The sequence below is a fragment of the Gambusia affinis genome, linkage group LG10, assembly GCF_019740435.1.
Source record: "Gambusia affinis linkage group LG10, SWU_Gaff_1.0, whole genome shotgun sequence".
In the NCBI taxonomy this organism is placed as follows: Eukaryota; Metazoa; Chordata; class Actinopteri; order Cyprinodontiformes; family Poeciliidae; genus Gambusia; species Gambusia affinis.
In genome coordinates this window covers 22,689,712-22,713,024 of record NC_057877.1, presented here as the reverse complement: position 1 = coordinate 22,713,024, position 23,313 = coordinate 22,689,712, and the positions used below count along the sequence as shown (strand labels likewise).

General features: G+C 40.4%; 1 protein-coding gene across 1 annotated transcript in view; it reads left to right on the top strand.

Annotated features, from left to right (window-relative positions):
- The window catches only part of LOC122839119 (E3 ubiquitin-protein ligase rnf213-alpha-like), a 98,252-nt gene that overhangs the window by 18,777 nt on the left and 56,162 nt on the right, over window positions 1-23,313 (top strand). The window contains exons 5-14 of the mRNA XM_044130454.1: window positions 1,420-1,579; window positions 1,671-1,945; window positions 2,457-2,635; window positions 2,843-2,986; window positions 3,080-3,276; window positions 3,724-3,983; window positions 4,140-4,363; window positions 22,568-22,759; window positions 22,850-23,042; window positions 23,159-23,214. Of these exons, the coding sequence (XP_043986389.1) occupies window positions 1,420-1,579; window positions 1,671-1,945; window positions 2,457-2,635; window positions 2,843-2,986; window positions 3,080-3,276; window positions 3,724-3,983; window positions 4,140-4,363; window positions 22,568-22,759; window positions 22,850-23,042; window positions 23,159-23,214 (1,880 nt within the window). The remainder of the gene's footprint in view (window positions 1-1,419; window positions 1,580-1,670; window positions 1,946-2,456; window positions 2,636-2,842; window positions 2,987-3,079; window positions 3,277-3,723; window positions 3,984-4,139; window positions 4,364-22,567; window positions 22,760-22,849; window positions 23,043-23,158; window positions 23,215-23,313) is intronic.

Here is a 23,313-nt window from a genome sequence, read left to right as displayed (position 1 = left end):
AACCTCATTTTAATTATCGGCATTATCGTCTCTTCCGGCCTTTTTTCTCCTTCTGTTGATGACACTAAATGAAAAAAGACTAAACTCCGCTGCTCTCCACTGATCCTCCCTTCCTCATTTCCTTAGTGTAATGCCCAGCACACAATCTTAGAGCTGTTAGCCGACTGTTGGCCATTTTCAAAACGTGAGAGACCACACATTAGCCGACAGAAATCCTAGGTATAACAGTTCGATCGTGTCGTGTGATGTCCAACAATGGGCACAAAATAATGGCTACGAGTCCAGTTAACTAATTTTAAAGCTAGGCATTAATCAATGCTTTACTACAATCTACCTGCAATGCATGTGGCTCTAGTGTCAGCGTTTGGGATTCCCCTCTATAATTTCCCCTCAGAAAGCACGGAGGAGAATCCGCACTTTCTGATTGGCTACCTGTCACATTCAACAAGCTTCGTTAACTCTCCCAGTTGGGTAAAACCCCTGATTTAGATCAGAGCAGCAATGACGATCTACCGTAACACACCACACTCTACAGGATGATCGGTTCCGAAATTGCAAGCAACAATCTTAGAACGATCAACGTTCTAAGATTGTCGTAAAGGGAAAATGTACATGTGAACTAAAGTGTAGTGTGAACTATTGCATCAGGTAGTCGGATGTGCCCATCTTCTCTATTTAAATCTAATGATTACTGAAGGGCAATATGGTATACAGACTTTTTTGTTAAATTCATTTTATTTTTGTTTTTGGTTGTTTTGTTTATTTTGTTTATCAGCTCTAGTGTTAAGTGTTCTTTTGAAAATAAAGTGTATGCATTATTATGTCATTTCCATTAAATCAGTGTAAAAAGGTCTTCAAACAATATTTTCGTTTATTGCAATAATTTTTGAGACAATAAATCGTTCATCAAAATTTGTTATCGTGACAGGCCTCTATGTTAGTGTGTGAAAAACACATGCTGATCATGGCTTTCCAATAACAAAACATGACCATATTCCAAAGGTGATACTAAATCGTAAGCAACTTAAGAAGACAACTAGTCTAACCATGCTCATGCTCAAGATAATGAGCAGAATGGAAAAAAGAAAAGTACTCTGTTTTGTAAAAAAATAAGCTGATGTTATACTGATATTTGCATTGGTAAAATCTCAACAGATTGAAAGTAAAACATACTCTTGCATTGTTTTATTTTGCATTCTAAAATGGCTTTCAGACCACAAGCCTCAAGCACTTAGATTAACACTGGGTTCAACCTCTGTATTAAAGAGCATAGTTTTAGTAACAATACCAAATACACAGTACTAAACAAAGTAAACTATCAAATAAGGGCTTTGTATGTCAACATGAGAAAGGACTAAACTTACCAAGTTAAATGGTTACAAGGAAATGCATTAATAGTGAACATGTTATAACCCTCAGATCAAAGGAAGTTGTTCCGAAGGCACAAAGGGATTTCCTGTCGCTACTGGTGAGAATGGTTCACAAGAGTCTGATGAAACTACTGGATCAAGCCTTTCTGTCAACCCAGTTGAGCTGCTTACACCTTTAGGTACTAATCAGACAGAGAAGAAATCAAAAGGTATAGTAGGATGATATGCAACCTACTGGTGACAAACAAAATAATTTTTCTTGATAATTATCTTACTCTGCGTCACTAACCTTATCTGCAGAATGTGGTTCCACCGCTCCTGAATCATCTGAACAACAACAAGTGTCAAAATTGTCAACATCTGGCAACGATGAAGATGCAACAGTGTCTAAAGATAGACTGAGTGTGGGTGGAACTCAAGATGATAATGGAAAACAAATCAATAAAGAACATGGAGGTTATAAGGAGAACCAATTAGCTCTTGTTGGAAGTTGCCCAGATGAGGGTACTATCAAAGACACTGAGAGTTCCCCAAATGTATGTTCTGAAACAAATGACACAGACACCTTAACTCAGGTAGTTATAAGTCATAAAATACAATCCAAAGCTAAGTGTATGGTGCTAAGTGTTTGTGAAAGTGTATGTTTTCACACTGGCTGATTGCTTGATGTGATAGATATTTTGGTTCTAGCGGTTGCAGGACATGTCTTTATTAACATTGGTTTGGTTTATTCCACAGTATTTTGTGATTTAAAACCTTGTAACTTGTCTTCAAACTTGTTCTGTATCATCTGGCTTAAATTTACCACATTTATATGATAAAGTGTAGACTTAGATAGTAGACATGTTAAATAATGTTCATTGTGCATTTTTTAAATCTGTAGATGAAACTGAGGCTAACTATTTTCTTTTTTATATTTATTATTTAATATTTTTTTAAATAAAACAAATATATTGAGTTTTTGATTTTATATAAATTATTAATTTATATAATAATTATATAAATAATAATTATGTAATAATATATAGATAATTATATATTATTATAATATAATAAGATATATATTATATTTTCTATATTTTAAAGGCTCCTGAAGTTCAGTCAGATAAGGTGATAAGCTCACAGATGCCAAAAAATCAAGAACAGCGACCAACCATCAGAGACGAAGGTGTCTCAGGGCTGTCGTCTCCATGTAGCCCACTCAGGAAAGAGGAACCAGATTGTCCAGTGCCAGCAAAAGTTTCTAAATTCACTGAATTACCAACGTACGTTTTAAACACCTAGGAAATTTCTCTGTAAATATTCTATGGAGTAGTCAAACCATATGTAACTAAAATATTTAGGCTATAACAGATTTAATGTATTCATAGATATTGTAGCTGTACTTAAAACTTATCAAAATTGTGTAGTTTAAATAGTTTGACATAACATTTAAATCATTAACCTACTTTCTTTTTTGGTTTTTGTTTCAGTTCAACAAATAGGGAATATATACATGTGTACTTCTATGCTGTCACTTCCAAAGACATCGATCCAAAAAACGACAAAATTTTCCTAAAGTCTGCAAAACTTTTTGGGAGCTGGAATAAACGGGGTCCAGAAATGATCGTCATCCCGTAGGTTTTATCTTATCTTAAATATATAAATTTGATTATTAGCACTTATTTGCAAAATCTTTGTTGCTAATGTTCAACCTTTTTGATTCACAGGAACCTGAAGGACAAACAGCATCTTGTTGCAGCAAAGATTTTGATTCGCAAAGATGCAATTCATTTGAACTTCCCTTACAAATACTTAATATGCAAGCATGGGGAAAAACAGACGTATGAGACCATCTACAACAAAGAAAACAATCCATTGATCAATAGGTGCCTTTCAATCAAGGAAGAATATTTAAGTCCTGAAGGTATAGTAGATTTTGTTTGTTGCCTGTAAGTTCAACAGAAGGTGCTTATTTATTATTAGAGACAAGTGTGTGGCTATTATATCGAACAGCATAACAAGAAATACAATATGTGCGGGTCGTCCAGTAAAATTAGTTTTAGTAATAGGAAAAAGCAGGATACAAAACATTTTTCAACTGGGTTTTTTATAGAATAATTTAGAAAGCAAAATGCTTGGATAGAGTTAAAGTTATGTTTGAATTGCGTTTTTCTTTCTACATATATGCGGTACACTGCATATATCGGTATACCAACTAGTAAATTACAGTGCACTTCACAAGAATTGTTGCAGATCATATCTTACTGACAGACTAACAATTAAAATGTGTAATCAATATATTGAAAATGTACAAAACTTGCTGTGTGTTGCATAAAAATATTTTCTTCAAATTTATTTATTGAATTTTAAGGTTCATGGCACCAGTATGATGATGTCATCTACCTGGAACTTAACTGTTCTTGGGATTCCTTAAAGAGCACTGTGGTTAAAGGAAGAGATCAAGCTGGCAAGGAGATGCTAAAAATGATCTTTGATCTTCTAAAAACATGGAATAAACAAAATGTGGAGAACTTCTTTTTTTTTCTACAACAGTTCATATATGAATACAGCTTTCCTTTACTTCACGATGGTAATAAGAAACCATGGGCGTTGTCATATGGTGCAGATCAGGTAAATATCAATGTAGCTTCCCCCAAATAATCCCTTTAATGTATGACATACTGAAAAAAACACTGTGTTTCACCAAGAATTATTCTAGCAAATTGAGCAAATGTGATGTTTAATGATGTAGAATCATATTTGCCGATTGTGTAACTTGTATTGCAGGTGAAAAACATGCTGAGAGATTTTCTGAAACAACTGATCAAGAAGCCTCTCTCTCCACTACATACTGGAGTCGTTGCCTTGCTTGTCAGCAATGAGCATGTACAGGAGTTCATGACAGATCAGTGTTCTACTTTGTGTGATCTCCTTTGCCTGCCCAATATGGCACAGCATCATTTCAAAACCTTTTGGAAAAACTTTGGGGATCCTTTGGCAGATAAAAACAGGTAACCCTTATATATACAGTAGTCACTAATGAAATGAACAAAAGAAAACCTATTAATTCTTTATGTTAATGGACTTCATAGGAGATGACAAGATTTAAACAGATACTCATACAGCCCACCATGATTATTTATACAATATGGGAAGGCACATGACATCCCACAGAATATATGTCCATGGTGTCAGCAACATGCATCAGAAATGTTTCAAAAATGTAAATTACCAATTCAAGAGCGAAACAATTAAACATGGACAATTTCTACCTTGGGTGTCAAAGAAACACTGCTAAAGAAGTATTTTCAGTCTTTTATGAAATATACTTTACATACCAGTGCACAATTACACCCATAAGAAGACCATATACATGTAAAACAAAGAGCTCCTCATCAAAGTGGCACATTAAAGTATGAGAAACAGAGAAAATGTTACTAGTCTTTTATCTACCAATGATAAATCATCAGTTTTGGAAAAGAGAAGTTTTTCTAATATCAAAAATAATAATTGTAAGTTGTTGTACCTGTAGTGACACAAAAAGTGGGCATTCATTAGATGAAGGGCATAGGGACGATGTTCTACAGGGGCTGCTAAAGCAATGGTTAAAAACGATCTCTAGTTGTCATTTTCTTTATTTAACAGCTGTTTGTGTATGTGTAAATTATATGATCAATCACAAATTACTGCACTGATTACACTATAAGCGCTCCAGTGTGTACCCTTCGAGAACACGCTAAAGCTCAATTACTATTTTATTTTTTCCAATTGTGTTATCAGATGAGAGAGCTAAATTGACATAGAAAAGAAAGTTCTCTAGAACACAAAACAGAATAGACATGACAAGAACAATAAGGAAACTTGTTTGTTTTTGTTGTTCAGACTATAATAATTTAACTAAATGGTAAATTATAGGACTTCCAGGTATGACCGCAAAGTAGAATGTCGCGTTCAACACTGCTCCTGACAAAAATCCTGAAAATTCCATTTTAGAAACCACTGAATGCTACAACAGTAACTGAGTTTGATTTGGGTGAAACTATGCCATGCCCTGGAAGAAGTTGACGAACTTACGGACCACAAAACGTGGAGCTTAGCTCAAACGAGGCTAGCAAAAAAGTTAGCAAGGAGCTGAGCAGCAACAAGGGAGTTGATGAAGAGCTGGCAGCTAACAGCGGCGAATTGAATAACTCACTCGGCGACAAAGCAGATGTACTTGGAGCAATAAATAGTTTAAATCCGCTGATTCTCAAAAGAGCTCACCGTGTTGACCCGAAAGGAAACGCAGAAGCACCCCCCCAAGAACCGTAATTATGCAATTCCTTAATTATAAACAAAAGAATCTGATATTTAAAGCAAGTAAAGTAAAAACGGATATCCTCTACAACACATATGTCAGAGTCAAGGCCCGCGGGCCACATCCGGCCCGCGAGAAGATTTTCTACGGCCCCTGGGATGATATTAGAACCGGCCCGCAGCAAGCCGGCACCCCGTCTGAAAAAATGCGAGATGCACCCCCCCCGATCAGTCCGGCCCTCGGCTTGTAGCTAAATTTTTTATTTGGTCCTCCGTCCATTTGACTTTGACACCCCTGCTCTACAAGAACCAACGGGTGAGATTCTACAACGACGTTGGTACGGAGATACACAAGCAGCGCAAGCAGTATGATGGAGTCCGCAAGCGCCTCCGCAACCTTGGGCTAAGACACGGCATCATTCCTCCGGCTAAACTAGTGCTAACGTACCAAGAGGAAACTTTCAAGTTCAACACACCAGCAGAGGTCCAAACGTTCATCGATCGAATTCAGAAGGGAAAGATAAGTGCAATGGAGTGACTGAATAAATGCGGTACATATGGAATGTAGTGTTGGTGCGTCTCTGCTAAATATACCTTTTTGTTAGATCATCATTATGTTACATGGTATAATATGAAGTTGCACTCTTTATTATATTGTTTATTATATATACCTTATACTTCTAGGTTCATTGTTCTGTTACGATGTTCTACCTCTAATATACATACTAGAGACCACCTTAAATATACAAGGATAATTAGACTGTTGGAAACGCAGGAGAAGGTCGAGTACAGTACATAATTTTTTTTATTTGTTAGTGGAGGTTAAAAGTTGAAAGAATAGCTCATAAGGATCTATACATATCAGTGGTTGGAAGGAATATAATGGGAGGACCTGACCATTTGTTTGTTCAGGTAATTCAGGGATTGTGGGTGTATGTTAATTGTTCAGTTGTTTTTGTTGCCCCTCTTGGACATATTTGTGGAGTTATCGCATTAATGTCTTTTAAGTTGACATGATGCACAGGACGGAAATTAAATGCACATCCTGGAACTGTAGAGGCTTACACAAAACAAAACAAAAATAAAACAAGTCATGAACAAATTGAAAGATTTAAACTCTAAAATAGAATTTTTACAAGAGACCCATCTCTTGGAGAAAGAAAATATAAAATTACATAGGAGGTGGCAGGAGGATATATATGTAGCTCCATTTACATCAAGAGCCAGCTGAGTAATGACCCTAACTCATAAATCCATTCCTTTTCAGGTGACCAATGTTATTAAAGATAAAGTGGGGCGATATCTGATTATTCGCCCATCTTAACAGAAACCTTGAACTTAGTAAATATGTATGGTCCCAATTCTAATGATGATGTTTTTTATACCAACTTCTTTCTTGCCCTTTCATCGCTGACAGGAAAATATATTATAGGGGGCGACTGGAACTGTGTTCTGGACCCCACTCTGGACAGGGCTTCAGGAGCTGACCAAACACACACCAGAAGTAGGGAAACAATATATAATTTTAGGAAAGAATTAAATTTAGTAGATATCTGGAGGCAGTTAAAACCTACTGAAACAATTTACTCATGCCATTCAAAAACATTTAGGACATACTTCCGCATAGACTATTTTTTGATTTCAAAGGAATTACTCTCAAATATAACTGATTGTTGCTATGATAGCATACTGATATTGGATCATGCTCCCTGTAATTTATTATATTCTAATAACAACTTGTTAAGAGACCCTCCCCGATGGTGCTTACACCAGAAACGGCTGAAAGATGAAACATTTCTTAATTATGTTGGAGAAAAGATAGATGAATATTTCAGTATCAATACCACACAAACTTCAGCCTGTATAAAATGGGACGCTTTTAAGGCATGTTTGAGGGGTTATATAATCAGTTACATCGCGTCAAAATCTAAAGAACAACGCAAGAGCAGACAACAATTAGAATCTAAGATTAAATTACTAGAACTACAAGGTTTTAGAAATAGCAATGCAGAAACAGAGAAGGAATTGCTGTTATTAAAAGCACACAATATGAAAAAGAATTTGCAGACAGAGCGGCCTCCAGTTTATTAAGATTAAATCAATAATTCTATGAACAAGGAGAAAAACAGGGAAAACTCTTGGCATGGCAAATAAAACTGGAAGTACAAAAAAACATAACCTCTCTTATTAATAGTAAAGGGGAAACTTTAGTAGACCCAATCAAGATAAATGAAGAGTTTAGAAAATACTATGAAAGGCTGTATGATTCTCAAGACACCTCCAATATACAGGAACACAACTCATTTCTAGAGGGGGTACTGGAGAGTGCTCCTCCTGGGGACTCCCTTGTTCTGCTGGGGGACTTCAACTCTTCGTGGGCAATGACAGTGAGGCTTGGAGGGGCGTGGTTGGGAGGAACGGCCCCCTTGATCTGAACTCGAGTGGTGTTCTGTTGTTGGACTTCTGAGCTCGTCACGGATTGACCATAACAAACACCATGTTCAAGCATAAGGGTGTCCATATGTGCACTTGGCACCAGGACACCTTAGGCCAAACATGGGTAAACTACGGCCCCCGGGCCGTATACGGCCCGCTAGGCTTTTTAATCCGGCCCGCCGAACTTGTCCAAATTATCGTAAAAACCATGGATGTGTAAATCCTGTTTCATTTCCCTTTCCCCTGCAATACCCTTGTTTCCCCGATAGACGGCGCACTAGTCTAGACACACTTTACAGCTGACATTTCCCCCCCTTCGGTAAAAATGAGCGGACCAAAGAAAAGAAAAGTGAACACTGAGTGCCGAGTGTTTAAAAAGGAGTGGACAACAAAATATTTTTTTACTGATGTCCGATCAACGGCTGTATGTCTGATATGCCAAGAAACGGTTGCAGTTTTCAAAGAGTACAATATCAGCTGTCACTTTGCCACAAAACATGCTAATTACGCTAGCAAGCCGTCAACACAAGAACGGGCGGCTACTGCTCAGAGTTTGGCAGCTAATTTACAGACTCAGCAGAATTTTTTTCACCGACAAACTGCGAACCAGGAGTCAAGTACCAAGGCAAGTTTTTTGCTGGCATTCAAGTTAGCAAAGGCTAGCAAGCCTTTATCCGAAGGCGAGTTTTTGAAAGAATGCATGGTAGATACAGCGGATCTCTTGTATCCGGAAAGCAAAGGCAAGTTAAAAAAAATCAGCTTGTCACGCAGGACAGTGACTCGGCGTGTGGAACTGATTGACAAAGATATAGTCAGCGAGTTAAACAAAAAAGCGGAGTCCTTTAATTTATATTCACTAGCACTGGATGAAAGCAACGACATGAAAGACACTGTTCAGCTCCTAATTTTTATCCGAGGGATAAATGACAGTTTTGATGTAACGGAGCTTTTGAGCATGGAATTGCTGAAGGGGAAAACGCGAGGAGAGGACTTATATGAACAGGTGTCTGCTGTCATCGAGAGAACGAAGCTGCCTTGGAGTAAACTTGCCAGTGTCACCACGGATGGATCGCCAAATTTAACTGGAAAAAACGTCGGGTTGCTGAAGAGAATCCAAGATAAAGTGAAAGAAGAAAACCCTGACCAGGATGTTATTTTTCTTCACTGCATCATTCATCAAGAATCTCTGTGTAAGTCTGTATTGCAGCTTAATCATGTTGTGGATTCAGTTGTAAAACTTGTTAACTTAATACGAGCAAGGGGACTTAATCACCGTCAGTTCATTGCGTTCCTAGAGGAAACCGATGCGGATCACCAGGACTTACTTTACCACTCTCGTGTCCGCTGGTTAAGTTTGGGGAAAGTGTGCCAACGAGTGTGGGAGGAGATTCGTTCGTTTTTGGAGCTAATGGGGAAATCCGACAAATTCCCTGAGCTTAGCGATGAGGACTGGCTTTGTGACTTTGCGTTTGCTGTGGACATATTGTCACACATGAATGAGCTGAACGTTAAGCTGCAGGGGAAAGATCAGTTTGTGCACGACATGTACACAAATGTGAGAGCCTTCAAATCCAAGCTGATTTTATTCTCCAGGCAAATGTCAAACAAATCTTTCGCTCATTTTCCCACACTGGCCATGCAGAAGGCCACCCGAAACGTGAAGAAATACTGCAAATCACTGGACGACATGCACAGAGAATTCTGCCGTCGGTTCACTGATTTTGAAAAAATTTAAAAGTTCCTTCAGCAGGTGTCCTGTCCCCTGTCACAAGACCCCGAAACAGCACCGCATGAGCTGCAATTGGAACTGATCGATCTTCAGTCTGACTCCATCTCAAAAGAGAAGTTCCGATCTCTTAAACTGAATGACTTTTACGCTTCACTTAACGAAGCCACGTTTCCAAACCTCCGGAGGACGGCACAGAAGATGCTGGCATTGTTTGGCTCGACCTACGTGTGTGAGCAGACTTTCAGCGTCATGAACATCAACAAAGCCCGTTATAGATCCCGGTTAACTGACCAACACCTCAGATCTATTCTGAGAATTGCCACAACGAAACTAACTCCAGACTTTGATGCACTGGCAAAAAAGGGAGAACAACAACACTGTTCCCACTGAAATGCGAGTTTTTCTACTGTGTTATGAAAAAAATAGCAACTTGTGCATTTACGCACAGCAGCGGGACAGGAGCTTAATTAACATGCCGCACATCGCTCTCATTTTAAAGACCCCTTCCTTTCGTCGGGTAATAATATGTTCTGAATGTTGAAAGTAATTCCATTGATTTTTTTTCCCACTAAATGTTGATTTCTTTATATTTGCACCTTCAATTGTGTCTGTTTTTTATACATTTCAATCCCCAGGTTTAATAAATTACATTGCTTGTCCAAATGCTCCTGGCCCGGCCCCTCTGTCAAATTTTAGAACCCATTCTGGCCCGCAAGTCAAAAAGTTTGCCCACCCCTGCCCTAGGCCGTAGTTCGGTGATCGACTTTGTCGTCGTTTCATCGGCTCTGCAGCTGTATGTCTTGGACACTCGGGTGAAGAGAGGTGCGGTGCTGTCTACTGACCACTACCTGGTGGTGAGTTGGCTCCACTGGTGGGGGAGGATGCCGGTCTGACCTGGCAGGCCCACCGTGTTTTGAGGGTCTGCTGGGAACGTCTGGCGGAATCCCCTGTGAGACGTAGCTCTAACTCGCATCTCCGGCAGAACTTTGAACACGTCCCGGGGGAGGTGGGGGACATGGAGTCTGAGTGAACCGTGTTCCGTGCCTCCATTGTCAAGGCGGCTCAATTCCACCAACATGCCTTCTATTGTGGAAGCTGAGCCTGGGGACTCTGGGTTGGGCTCTCCAATCTCTGGGGTCGAGGTCGCCGAGAAAAAGCTCCTTGGTGGCAGGGCCCCAGGGGTGGATGAGATCCGCCCGGAGTTCCTTAAGGCTCTGGATGTTGTGGGGTTGTGTTGGATAACGTGACTGCCAATCCAGTTCCCCTGGATTGGCAGACTGGGGTGGTGGTCCCCCTGTTCAAAAAGGGGGACCGGAGGGTGTGCTCCAATTATAGGGGGGTCACACTCTTAAGCCTCCCTGGCAAGGTCTATTCAGGGGTTCTGGAGAGGAGGGTCCGTCGGATTGTTGAACCTCGGATTCAAGAAGAGCAGTGTGGTTTTCGTCCTGGTCGTGGAACACTGGACCAGCTCTACACCCTCAGCAGGGTCCTGGAGGGTGCATGGGAGTTCGCCCAACCAGTCTACATGTGTTTTGCGGACTTGGAGAAGGCGTTCGACCGTTTCCCTCAGGGAGCCCTGTGGGGGGTTCTCCGGGAGTATGTGGTACCGGGCTCCTTGATACGGGCTGTCAGGTCCCTGTACAACCGGTGTCAGAGTCTGGTCCGCATTGCCAGCAGTAAGTCGGCCTCATTTCCGGTGAGGGTTGGACTCTGCCAGGGCTGCCCTTTGTCACTGATTCTGTTCATTACTGTTATGGACAGAATTTCTAGGTGCAGCAAAGGTGTTGAGGGGATCCGTTTTGGTGGCCCTAGGACTGCATCTCTGCTTTTTGTGGATGATGTGGTCCTTTTGGCTTCATCGGGACGTGATCTGCAGCTCTCGCTGGAGCGGTTCGCATCTGAGTGTGAAGCGGCTGGGATGGCGATCAATGCCTCCAAATCCGAGGCCATGGTCTTGAGCCGGAAAAGGTTAGAGTGCCTTCTCCGGGTCAAGAGGGTGTCCTGCCCAAACTGGAGGAGTTCAAATATCTCGGGATCTTGTTCACGAATGGGGGAAGAAGGGAGCGGAAAGTCGACAGCCGGATTGACACAGCGTCTGCCGTCAAGCGGGTGCTGTACCGGTCCGTCGTGGTGAAGAGAGAGCTGAGCCAAAAAGCGAAGATCTCGATTTACCGGTTGATCTACGTTCCCACTCTCATCTACGGTCATGAGCTTTGGGTCATGACCGAAAGAACGAGATCGCGGATACAAGCGGCTGAAATGGGTTTTCTCCGTAGGGTGTCTGGGCTCTCCCTTAGAGATAGGTTGAGAAGCTCAGTCATCCGGGAGGGACCCAGTAGAGCCGCTTCTCCTTCACATCGAGAGGGGCTAGTTGAGGTGGCTCGGGCATTTGGTCAGGATGCCTCCTGGACGCCTCCCTGGTGAGGTGTTCCGGGCACGTCCCACCGGGAGGAGGCCCTGAGGAAGACCCAGGACACGCTGGAGGGACTATGTCTCTCAAATCTTCCAGAAAGAAATTGTAGAACTTGACAGTGATACACTGGAGCTTAAATGTGTACTTTGTTTAAAAACTTTTAAATAATGCTTGTTTGATCTTGGAGAAGAACACAGACCTGACCCAGTTTTCAGCGGTGTAACAATTCAGGAACTGATCTTTAAAAGTGTGTATAAAAACAAGTGCAAACATGATAGCACCTTCAAACCTGATCTACAAGTAAGACACAAAAACAGGATTGTGTCGGCAAAATGACCAACGTAGCAGGCACAACGTAATTAGCACTTTTGTTTTCATAAATATGTTGAACATATGCTGACCATCACATATAAGATACTTGGGAGGAGGATATCCAAATGTATGACTTACCACAATCAATGCGATTTACTAAACCAGAGTAAATTGGTTTTGTAGATTGCGGGTTCTGGTTTTGGATATTTTTAGCATGTTTATAAAGCATGTGCAACCTGGAATGCAAAAATGAAGCCTAGGCGAAAATCCAATCGTCATTCAAGGACTCCTTCAACGGGACAAGCTGCCTTGGGTCCGCCTACTCATTAGCCATGCTTTGACCCACCTCCTCCCCATCTCCACCTTCATCCAGGCGAACATCCTCCAGGCTCTCTCCATGCTCCTCCATCTCTCCAGGTTCTGCTCCACCACCAGTGTTCGGACCCGAGGGGGTCGGGGGAGGGGGGGGGGGGCACCCTGAGTTATGCCCGAGCCGAGCTCCGGCTCGCAGTGTTCCTCAGCTCATTAGTCTTCTTCCGGGTCTGAGCGGCAAAGATTGAACCATTAAAACTATTCTAACTGATACCTTTTTCTGTGTGAGTCTCTCCAGATTGAAAAGGAGAGACTCACACCCCCTAAAGCTCCAAAGGACAAAGTGACTATCAGAAAAATGAAAGGTATCCCAAAACTGCTTATTGTTGGAGATGAGGCACGTTTGCAATCCCAAGAAAACGAGAGTGATTTCTTTTCCTTGTGACACCGTATCTGATTTAATTCACAGAGTACTTTCTCTAATGATGAGCCAGATATTGAGACTTTAGTTATGCATGTTGGAGCCAACAATCTGGCAAAGCAGAAATGTGAGATTCTGAAAAAGGACTTTAATATTCTTCTGAACACTATGGGAAAATTCAAAATGAAGTTATTTCCTAAGCCAGAGGTGGTAAAGGCAAGTCAGCTCCATCAGACAAGGAAGCGCAAACAGATCATGAGCAGTGTGGTGCAGCTGGTGAAGAGGTTGACGAGGGCCGACCATATCTGACTTGGCTGGGATCCTAGAGGCACAGTGGGAGAAAGAGATGGCATGTCAAGATCACAGGTTTAAAGCCCTCCAACACTAATTCAGTTTTATTTCAAGAGGAGTTTCAGGCCCAGTCTTCTGCAGGCCTGAGGCCTTTTGTGCAAGACCACGCCCCCTCCTCTCCAGACTTGAGGCCTGATGACGGTGAGTCACCTGGCTTAACAGAAGACAATGCAGATTTGCATTGTCTTCTGTTAAGCCAGGTGACTCACATTTTTATAAAGAACCAAAACTGTAAAAGCTAAGTGATGAGGATGACATTGAACATTTCCTTATAGGGCGTTTGTGTTCCTACTGGCTTGATTGCTAAACCGAACTTGCTAACCCGGAAATGTGTGATCCCTGTGCAAGATTGCATCATTCGCTGGAGGAAAAAATCCATCAATTGGGGGAATTAATTAAAGGTAAAGATGAACTGCTGAATGACCTTATTTCGGTCGCGTTGGCTCAATCCAGCCAAATTTCTCTTTTGCATTCATCTTTTACGAATCCCCGTGCTCCTTCGGCAACTTTCTGCCCTCCACACTCCAACTTCGACACCGCATCAACTCTTCCGTGGCTCCCTACCTGCGGATCAATCAACCGGAACTCATCTAGCAAGAGCCCTGAAATCATCATTAAAAAACAATACGCCAAACCCAAATCTGAGGCCATCAAACAAAGCCTCACCTCAAATAAGGATATTGATCGGTATCAATCGATTGTTGATCAGCTATCTACAGACTGGCCTCGTCTGGGTGCCCGACCTAAAGCCCCCCTTCTTACTTCAACTCCTAGCCTGATCCAAGATTCTAAAAAGTCATCCTGGACTGATGTCGGTCGTAAAGGGAAAAAAGGCAAAACGACACTGACTGATCATTCTTGTCAGCCACTATTAGTCAAAAATCGGTTCTCACCGCTCTGTGCCAACACCGACGAGCTTCCTCTGGTCAGCGCCGCAGCCTCAATCTCATCCGGGCCGGCGCCGCTCTCCTCATCAGATGGAATTCTATCTGCAACCGACCTACCTCCTCTGGATAATCGGAATCGACAATTGATTCGGGGACCAGCTTCTTCTTCACGCCGCAAGTTGGTGAGCGAAGCCGTAAAACGAAACTGCGAAAATAAACCCTCTCCCCCTGCGAATACAACCAGTTCTACCCCACGAACGGCGAACAGTCTGCAGCAGATGATCCCGGATGGGGATTCGTGCTCTCGTCGTTTGAGAAAGGAGGCTTTTGTCCACCCTGACGCTCAAAACCACCACAATGAGGGAAAATCTCCTAGGCCTCTGTTTCCACCCGCAACGCTGATCATCGGTGACTCCATAATCAGGAAAGTACGATATTTTAATGCAATCACTCACTGTTTACCCGGTGCCACAGCCCTGATCATCCTAAACAAACTCCAGGAAATATACCCGTCCTTGCCCTCCTCTATAAAAAGGATTGTTCTTCATATTGGAACTAATGACACACTCCTGCAACAATCAGAAAAAACTAAAGACGATTTTAGCAAACTTTTGGATTTCTTAGAGACTTGTGATCAAACTGTTTTTATCTCTGGGCCCATCCCCACTTTCGGTCGTGGCTCTGGACGTTTTAGCAGAATCCTCAGCCTACATACCTGGTTGCAGTTTACATGTAAAGCTCTGAATATTTCTTTTATTGATAATTTTAACTTATTCTGGGATCGTGGGTACCTCTTTACAAGGGATGGAGTTCATCTAAACAACAATGGTAGCAGGATACTAAAAACTAATCTGCATTACTGTATTTCCTTGACTTTAAGTAATCAAAATTGACTACCTGCATCAACACAACCTGCTTTTAGGAATACCTCCTCTACTATTTATCTAGCTAGGTGTGTGCCTCCCCATCATGAAAATGAGGGATTACAGAGTAAAACTGTAAGAAATATACAAGTTGGTGAGATTCATCCTCATGATTTCTGCACAGTGAAATCAACTTCTACTTTTGAGGAACCATCAATAATACCAGTTCTGATAAACAAAGGACTAAATTTAGTAAAATCACACAGAAACAAAAAAGTCTCTAGACTGCAAAATTTAATATCTATTCCACTTCAACCAATGCTGAAACCAAACAGAAATCTGAAAGCTTCATGCTGCATATTGAAGTTGGCTTTATTAAATATCAGATCCTTGGCAGGAAAATCATTTTTAATTCAAGATTTTATTATTGATCATCGTCTAGATTTTTTATTCCTGACCGAAACTTGGCTGAATCAAAATAACAGTTCATCTATCCTTATTGAATCATGTCCTCCAAATTTTAGCTTTGTAAGCCAGACCAGAACTGACAAAAGAGGAGGTGGAGTCGCAGTTTTGTATAATTCTGCCTTTACTTGTAAGCAGATATCCTATGGAAACTTTTCATCTTTTGAATATGTTGCCTTGCAACTAAAATCGTCCTCTCGTATCTTGCTGCTGAATATATACAGACCTCCGAAACTCTGTGCAAATTTCTTTGATGATTTCACTGAGCTATTATCCCTAATTTTGGTGGATTTTGATTTTGTTCTTATTGTTGGTGATTTTAACTTTCATATTGACAATCCATTGGATCGAGGCAGTAAAGAGCTACGCCAGATCCTAAATAACTACGGACTGATCCAACATCTCTCGGGACCCACTCATAATCATGGACACACTTTGGACCTTATTATCTCTAAGGGACTCATTGTATCTAAAATTGTAGTGCTTGATGTAGCATTGTCAGATCACTTTTGTATTTTTTGGGACAGCTTTCTCCCTGCACAAAAAGACAATTATACACAGGTAATTTCAAAAAGATGCATCACGGAAACTACAGCGGATCAATTTATTCAAGCTTTTTCTTCAACTGCTATACACTCCTGTACCTCTTTGAGTGATCCAATAGACAATTTTATTTTTAAAATTGAGAAGGTTATTGACACGATTGCTCCAGTTACTACAAAAGTAGTCTCTGGGAAACGTAAACCACCTTGGAGAAATTTTGAGTCAGTTAGAATAGGAAAAAAAGTGTGCCGGAGAGCAGAACGTCGGTGGCGTAAAACTAAACTACAAACTGATCTAGATAGTTACAAAGATAAACTCAAAATGTTTAATTCTGAACTAAGAAATGCAAGAGAGAGTTTTTTTTTTCAAATGTCATTTCTACCTCTATCAACAACTCTCGTGCACTGTTCTCAATTGTTGACAGATTAACAAATCCATCTTTTTCTGTTAACCGTGAATTTCTATCCTCTGAGGCCTGTGACAAATTTGCCACCTTTTTTAGAAATAAAACTGTGAAAATAAGGGAAAAAATTAACTCCTCTGTATCTGTTGTTGGGAAACAATTAACTATGTTTCCCCCAAAACAGAATTTACCTTTGATGACCCACTTTAACCTGATCACTCAAAAAGATTTGAGTTACACCTTGCATCATATGAAATCATCCACCTGTTCCCTTGACATTATACCTACAAGTTTATTCTTAAAGGTCTCAGAAGTTTTGGCTCCGGACCTCCTACAAATAATTAATAAGTCACTGTCCTCTGGAGTCTTTCCTCAGGCTCTAAAGACTGCGGTAGTTAAACCACTTCTCAAAAAGCATAATCTAGACCCATCAAATTTAAGCAATTATCGACCAATATCTAACTTACCTTTTCTGTCTAAAATACTAGAAAAAATTGTTTTTCAGCAAATCAATAGCTTTTTGGCCCTGAACAACTGTTTTGATGTCCATCAATCAGGCTTCCGTCAACATCACAGCACTGAAACTGCGCTGGTCAAAATATTCAATGACCTCCGTCTAAACACTGACCGTAATAAAATATCAATATTAGTTTTACTTGACCTGAGTGCTGCCTTTGACACAGTCGATCATGAAATTCTATTATCACGATTAGAAAACTGGGTTGGCATTTCCAGTATAGCACTAAACTGGCTTAAATCCTACCTGTCCAATAGAACCTTCTGTGTGTCCATAGGCAATTTTAAATCCAAACTGAATGAAATTACATATGGAGTTCCCCAAGGCTCCATCCTGGGGCCGCTTCTTTTTAATATCTATATGCTTCCGTTATTTCAAATTATACAAAATAATAAGATAGAATACCACAATTATGCCGACGACACACAGCTGTACATTAATCTTTCACCAGGAGATTACAGTCAAGTTCAAAAACTCACCAAATGTATTGAGCAGATTAATGTCTGGATGGGCCAAAATTTTCTCCAACTAAATAAAAACAAAACTGAAATATTAGTGTTTGGACCAAAAGAGCATAGATTAAGTATAATCCCCCAACTTCAATCCATTGGATTAAAATGCTCTGATGAAGCCAAGAATCTGGGGTAATCATGGATCCTGATCTGAACTTTAATAATCACATCAAATCTATCATAAAAAATCATACTACCATCTAAAAACATTGCTAAAATTAGACGACTCATGTCCCCACAAGACTCTGAAAAATTAGTTCACGCCTTTGTTTTTAGTAGACTCGATTACTGCAACGCTATTTTTACTGGATTATCAAAAAAAGCAATAAGACAGCTCCAGCTTCTCCAGAATGCCGCTGCAAGAGTCCTGACTAAAACAAAAAGAGATCAGCATATCAGTCCAGTTCTAAGATCCCTGCACTGGCTACCCATTACTCAAAGAATAGACTTTAAAATCTCCTTAATGGTTTATAAAGCACTTCATAATAGAAACCCAGACTACATTTCTGATCTTCTTCAATCATATATACCACTCAGACCTTTAAGATCATCACAATCAAACTTTCTAACTATTCCGAGAGTCAGAACCAAACATGGTGAAGCAGCTTTTAGTTTTTATGCTCCAACACTCTGGAATAAACTTCCTGCTCACTGTAAGACTGCCCCTACCTTGAGTTTATTTAAAACAAGGTTAAAAACCTTCTTATTTGACATTGCCTATTCTTAGATGTTTGTTTTTAACTATATTCAAAGTGTAATATTTTATTTTGTACATTTTTAATCTGCTTGGGTTTTAATTTACTTTCTTTTTATTATCTTCTTGTTGTTTTTAACTTGTTTTGTACAAGCACTTTGAATTGTCCTTGGCTGAAAGGTGCTATATAAATAAAGTTGCCTTGCCTTGCCTTGCCTTATAACTTTTGAGAGGATAGCCTGTGTTTGCAGATGGCTAAAAAGTGACTGGGCATTTCAGTTGATTCCACTATTGACTGATAAAGCCAGGAATGCCTTTGTCCTTGTGCCTTACTGGATGGACCTTAACTAGAGCGACTAGTTCCCTTCCTCCCTCTCTGCTCCCCCACAGGATTCACAGGATTCACAGGATTCACAAGATACCTATAAAAAAATGTCTTCTGGACCGGAGTTTCTTACATTTACAGATGGAATGAATCAACAGGTTCGTCTCGCCTAGAGCTCATGTGGCAGACCTCTCTTCATTTAAGGCATCTGCCTCTGACTTCCCAGAGGATCCATCACTCTGCATTTCTGAGGTCTGAGGCCGGGGTCCACATATTATCTTTACACCCGTCTTACCCCAGAATGTGTTCGGCCCTCCGGCACTGCAAAACAGGACATTACCTGTTCGGATGACTACAAGAAAATTGACTAAAAGCAGAAATATAAAATACAGTTTACCTAATTCAAACCTGAGACTGTTCCCCTGCCTAAAGAAACCTCAGACTGAAGAACTTTTGGCCTCCAAGTCACTTAAACTAGCTTTTTTAAATACCAGATCTCTCTGTGCTAAAGTTCTATTAATTAATGATTTCATCACTAAGCATATCGATGTTATGTTTCTGACAGAAACATGGTTGAATGAACCAATTGTACTAATTGAATCAGCACCTCCTAAAAACAATTTTTTAAGTGAGAATAGAAAACATAAAAAAGGAGGAGGCAGGCTTCAATACTTAAGACTACCATAAATAGTAGTAAAATTTCCTTGGGTCATTTCACCTCTTTTAAGTATCTTGGAATTGAAGTTAAAGGCCACAAATGAACTGTTAGGATTCAAGTGTGTGAGTGCTCCTCAGATAGACGACCTTCGTGGGAGAGTTCTGGCAGGCTGGCGCACCTGCAGCGGATTCCCGCAATTGGCTGCAGGACCCCGTTGGTCCTGGGTTTTCCCTGGCTGAGACAACACAATCCTCAGCTTAATTGGTATGAGGGCAGAGTGGAGTCATTGAGCAGAACCTGCCACGCAACCTGTTTACAGTCGGCCCGGATGAATCCGCAATTTGACATCACCCAGGAGGATGAGGAGGACACCCTGGATCTGTCCAAAATTCCTCCCGAATATCATAATTTGAAATTACTGTTAAAGAAAAATAAAGCACTCTCACTTTCCCCCCACTGCCCCTACGACTGCGCTATTGATCTCCTTCCCGGTGCTACGCTGCCCTCCAGTTGGCTTTATAATATTTCTAAGCCGGAGAGGGAGAGCATGGTGAAATACATTAACGAGTCCCGCGCTGAAGGTATTATTCGCCCCCCCAAGTCTCCGTTGGGGGCCGGATTTGTTTTTGTGCCTAAAAAAGATGGTTCTCTCAGACCATGTATCGATTACAAGTGTCTTAATCAGATCACAATTAAAAATAAGTATCCTCTTCCCTTTCTCACATCAGCTTTTGAACCAGTACAGGGTGCCACCATGTTCACTAAATTAGATCTACGAAACGCTTACCATTTGGTGCGCATCCGTGAAGGTGATGAGTGGAAAACTGCATTCAAAACCACGCTGGGCCATTTTGAATATCTAGTCATGCCCTTCGGTCTGACGAACACCCCTGCGGTTTTCCAATCACTTATCAATGACATGTTGCGTGATTTTCGGGATCAGTTTGTGTTTGTTTACCTTGACGACATCTTGATCTTCTCTAAGACCATGAAGGAACACAAACAGCATGTCAGGTCCGTCCTACAGCGCCTTCTCAAAAATAGTTTGTACGGTAAAGCGGAGAAATGCGAGTTTCATGTACCTTCCATCTCGTTCCTCTGGTTCATTTTGGAGAGCGGGCAGGTGAAGCCAGATCTGTGGAGAATTTGTGCAGTTTTGGATTGGCTGATTCCATCCTCCCGTTAGCAGCTACAGTGTTTTTTGGGGTTCGCTCATTTTAATTATAGTCAAACTGCAGCTCCCATGACCAGTCTCACATCCACCAAGATCCAGTTCTCCTGGACTCCAGAAAGAGACGCAGCGTTCTTGGCTCTAAAAGAGAAATTTGCTAATGCCCTGGTCCTGATCCAGCCAGATCTATAAGTATTATAAGTATTTATATTTGTAATTGTAATTTATATTTGTAATTAACATAAAACCTATCAATGTGCCAAAACCTTCTCCAGTTGAACAAAAACAAAACTGAAGTTATTATTTTTGGACCTAAAGAGGAACGACTGTTGTTAGCTCAGTACACAGCTTCAGTTATTACAACTGAAGCTGTAATAACAACTGAAGCTGCAGCGATCAGGCTCGAAACCTGGGAGTAGTGATGGACTCTGACCTGAACCTTCAGAGCCACATAAAGACAGTTACAAAGTCGGCCTTCTATCACCTGAAGAACATTTCCAGGATTAAAGGACTAATGTCTCAGCCAGATCTAGAGAAACTCATCCATGCGTTTATCTTCAGTCGTATTGATTATTGTAACGGCGTCTTCACAGGTCTGTCCAACAAATCATTCAAACGGCTGCAGCTGATCCAGAATGCTGCTGCTCGCGTTCTCACTAAAACCAGGAAGGTAGAGCACATAACACCAGTCTTACAGTCCCTCCATTGGCTACCTGTAGCTCAGAGAATAGACTTTAAAGTACTGTTGTTAGCTTACAAATCGCACCACAATACATTAAAGATCTGCTGTTGTTGTATCAACCTTCAAGACCCCTCAGGTCTTCCAGTACTGGTCTGCTCTGCGTCCCCAGAACCAGAACCAAACGAGGAGAAGCAGCATTTAGCATCTATGCACCACAAATTTGGAACAAACTTCCAGAAAACTGTAACAGCTGAAACACTGACTTCCTTTAAATTTCGACTAAAACCTACCTGTTTAGGATTGTATTTGAAACGTAGATAATTACAAATTTAATCATGAAACTTGACTTAATGTTGTGTTTTGATTGTTGATTCTATGTTGCATTTTGTTTAACTGTTTATTCAGCCACTGCTGATGAATGGAAGGTGGCTTATCTTTATGAAGGCTTCAACTTTCTAGTTCTAATTATTGTTCAGTTTATAATAGTTAATTTTATTGTGATGGAGACCAGGGGCTCCATCCCTATTGATTGATATTTATTTACAGAACAGATACTTTTTGCTTAATTTCTTTATTTCAGTTTGTGATTTGTTAATTGGGGTTTATCTTTCTGGTGTGTCTCTTTAGAAGGGTGGAGCAGAAAGGGAGACAAGTGCTCCAGGTGCAATTAAAAAAGCTTCTGGAGCATACCATGTGAACTAAGAAGGGTAATGCTCTGAAGTTATATTAAGTTTCATTTAATTTCTTGATTGACTTTAGGATTAGTTGTTTCTAATTTGCATGCATGTAAATATTTATTTGTACCATTGATTTTGTGTTGGGTTTGTAAATAATTTATTGTTGTTTGTCACCCCTTCACCTGGTGTGGATGGAAGTGGCCAAGAGATAAAGCCGGCTGCTGTGCGTTGGAGTGGAGAAAAGGGTGTCGGTGTATTGGTGACCTGCAGCACCAATAAAGTTATTTCCACCAAATCTTGTTGCATTGCCTCCCCTCCTTCTAACACAGTGCTGCCCTCGGAGAGTGACATTTATAAATATCTAAATTTTAATCAGTTGATGATTAAAAGTTTGTTTTGAGTATTACTGAGAAGAGCCCACATACTGATAGAGACAATTATACCCCTCTCACTTGAGTACAAGCAGAACCTTGAGTTTCCATTGTATTTAAATTTTTGTTGAAAATTAAAATAGATAATATAATCAAACAATGACCCTCTCTTTACAGAATTGCAAATGTTGTTGAGAAGTTTTGCAACTATGCAAGACAACGAACAACAAAGTGGGTCTTGATCATCCCATTGATTCATCTGCTGAAAGGAGAAAGTGAGCCGTTTCAGCCAGTTCCACCAGTTTTTGATCCACAATGTGATTCCTTGAGGGCTGAGAGACAAAGCAAAGGACTTTCCACTTCTGACAGGTGTGCAAAGTATGACATTTTTATTGCATAATTTTAAAAGTGCTACATTGCTTCAAATTTCATATTTTAACCTTTTGTGACTTTAAATAGGAGTCTGATCAAAATCATTGAAGGTCATACACACCTTGTGGACATTGACCAACATCTTGTGCGATCATGGATGTCTCTGATGCATTTGGAAGATGTGATGAACTTTTTGACTAAAGTTAAAGTCGAGCTCCTTGACGTCCTTCATTATATACATTTCAGCATGAAATCTAATATAAATCCTTCCAGCTACAAGGTATGTATGCTTGAAGATCTTAATAATAAATATACATAGTAGTCTACAGAGATCTACAACTTAATGTGATTTCATGAAAATTGAGTGTCAATTGCTGGTGTGTTTTTTTTAAACAGTCATTAAAAGACTTGTCATCTGATCTCATCAGAAAGGAATCCAGTTATAAGCAAAGGTAAGTATAAAACAAACCTATTCACTTGTCAAATAGTAAAGCTGGAGCAATTTTTATAAATTTTACCTATTACATTTTAATAAGCTGTTAAAACATTTT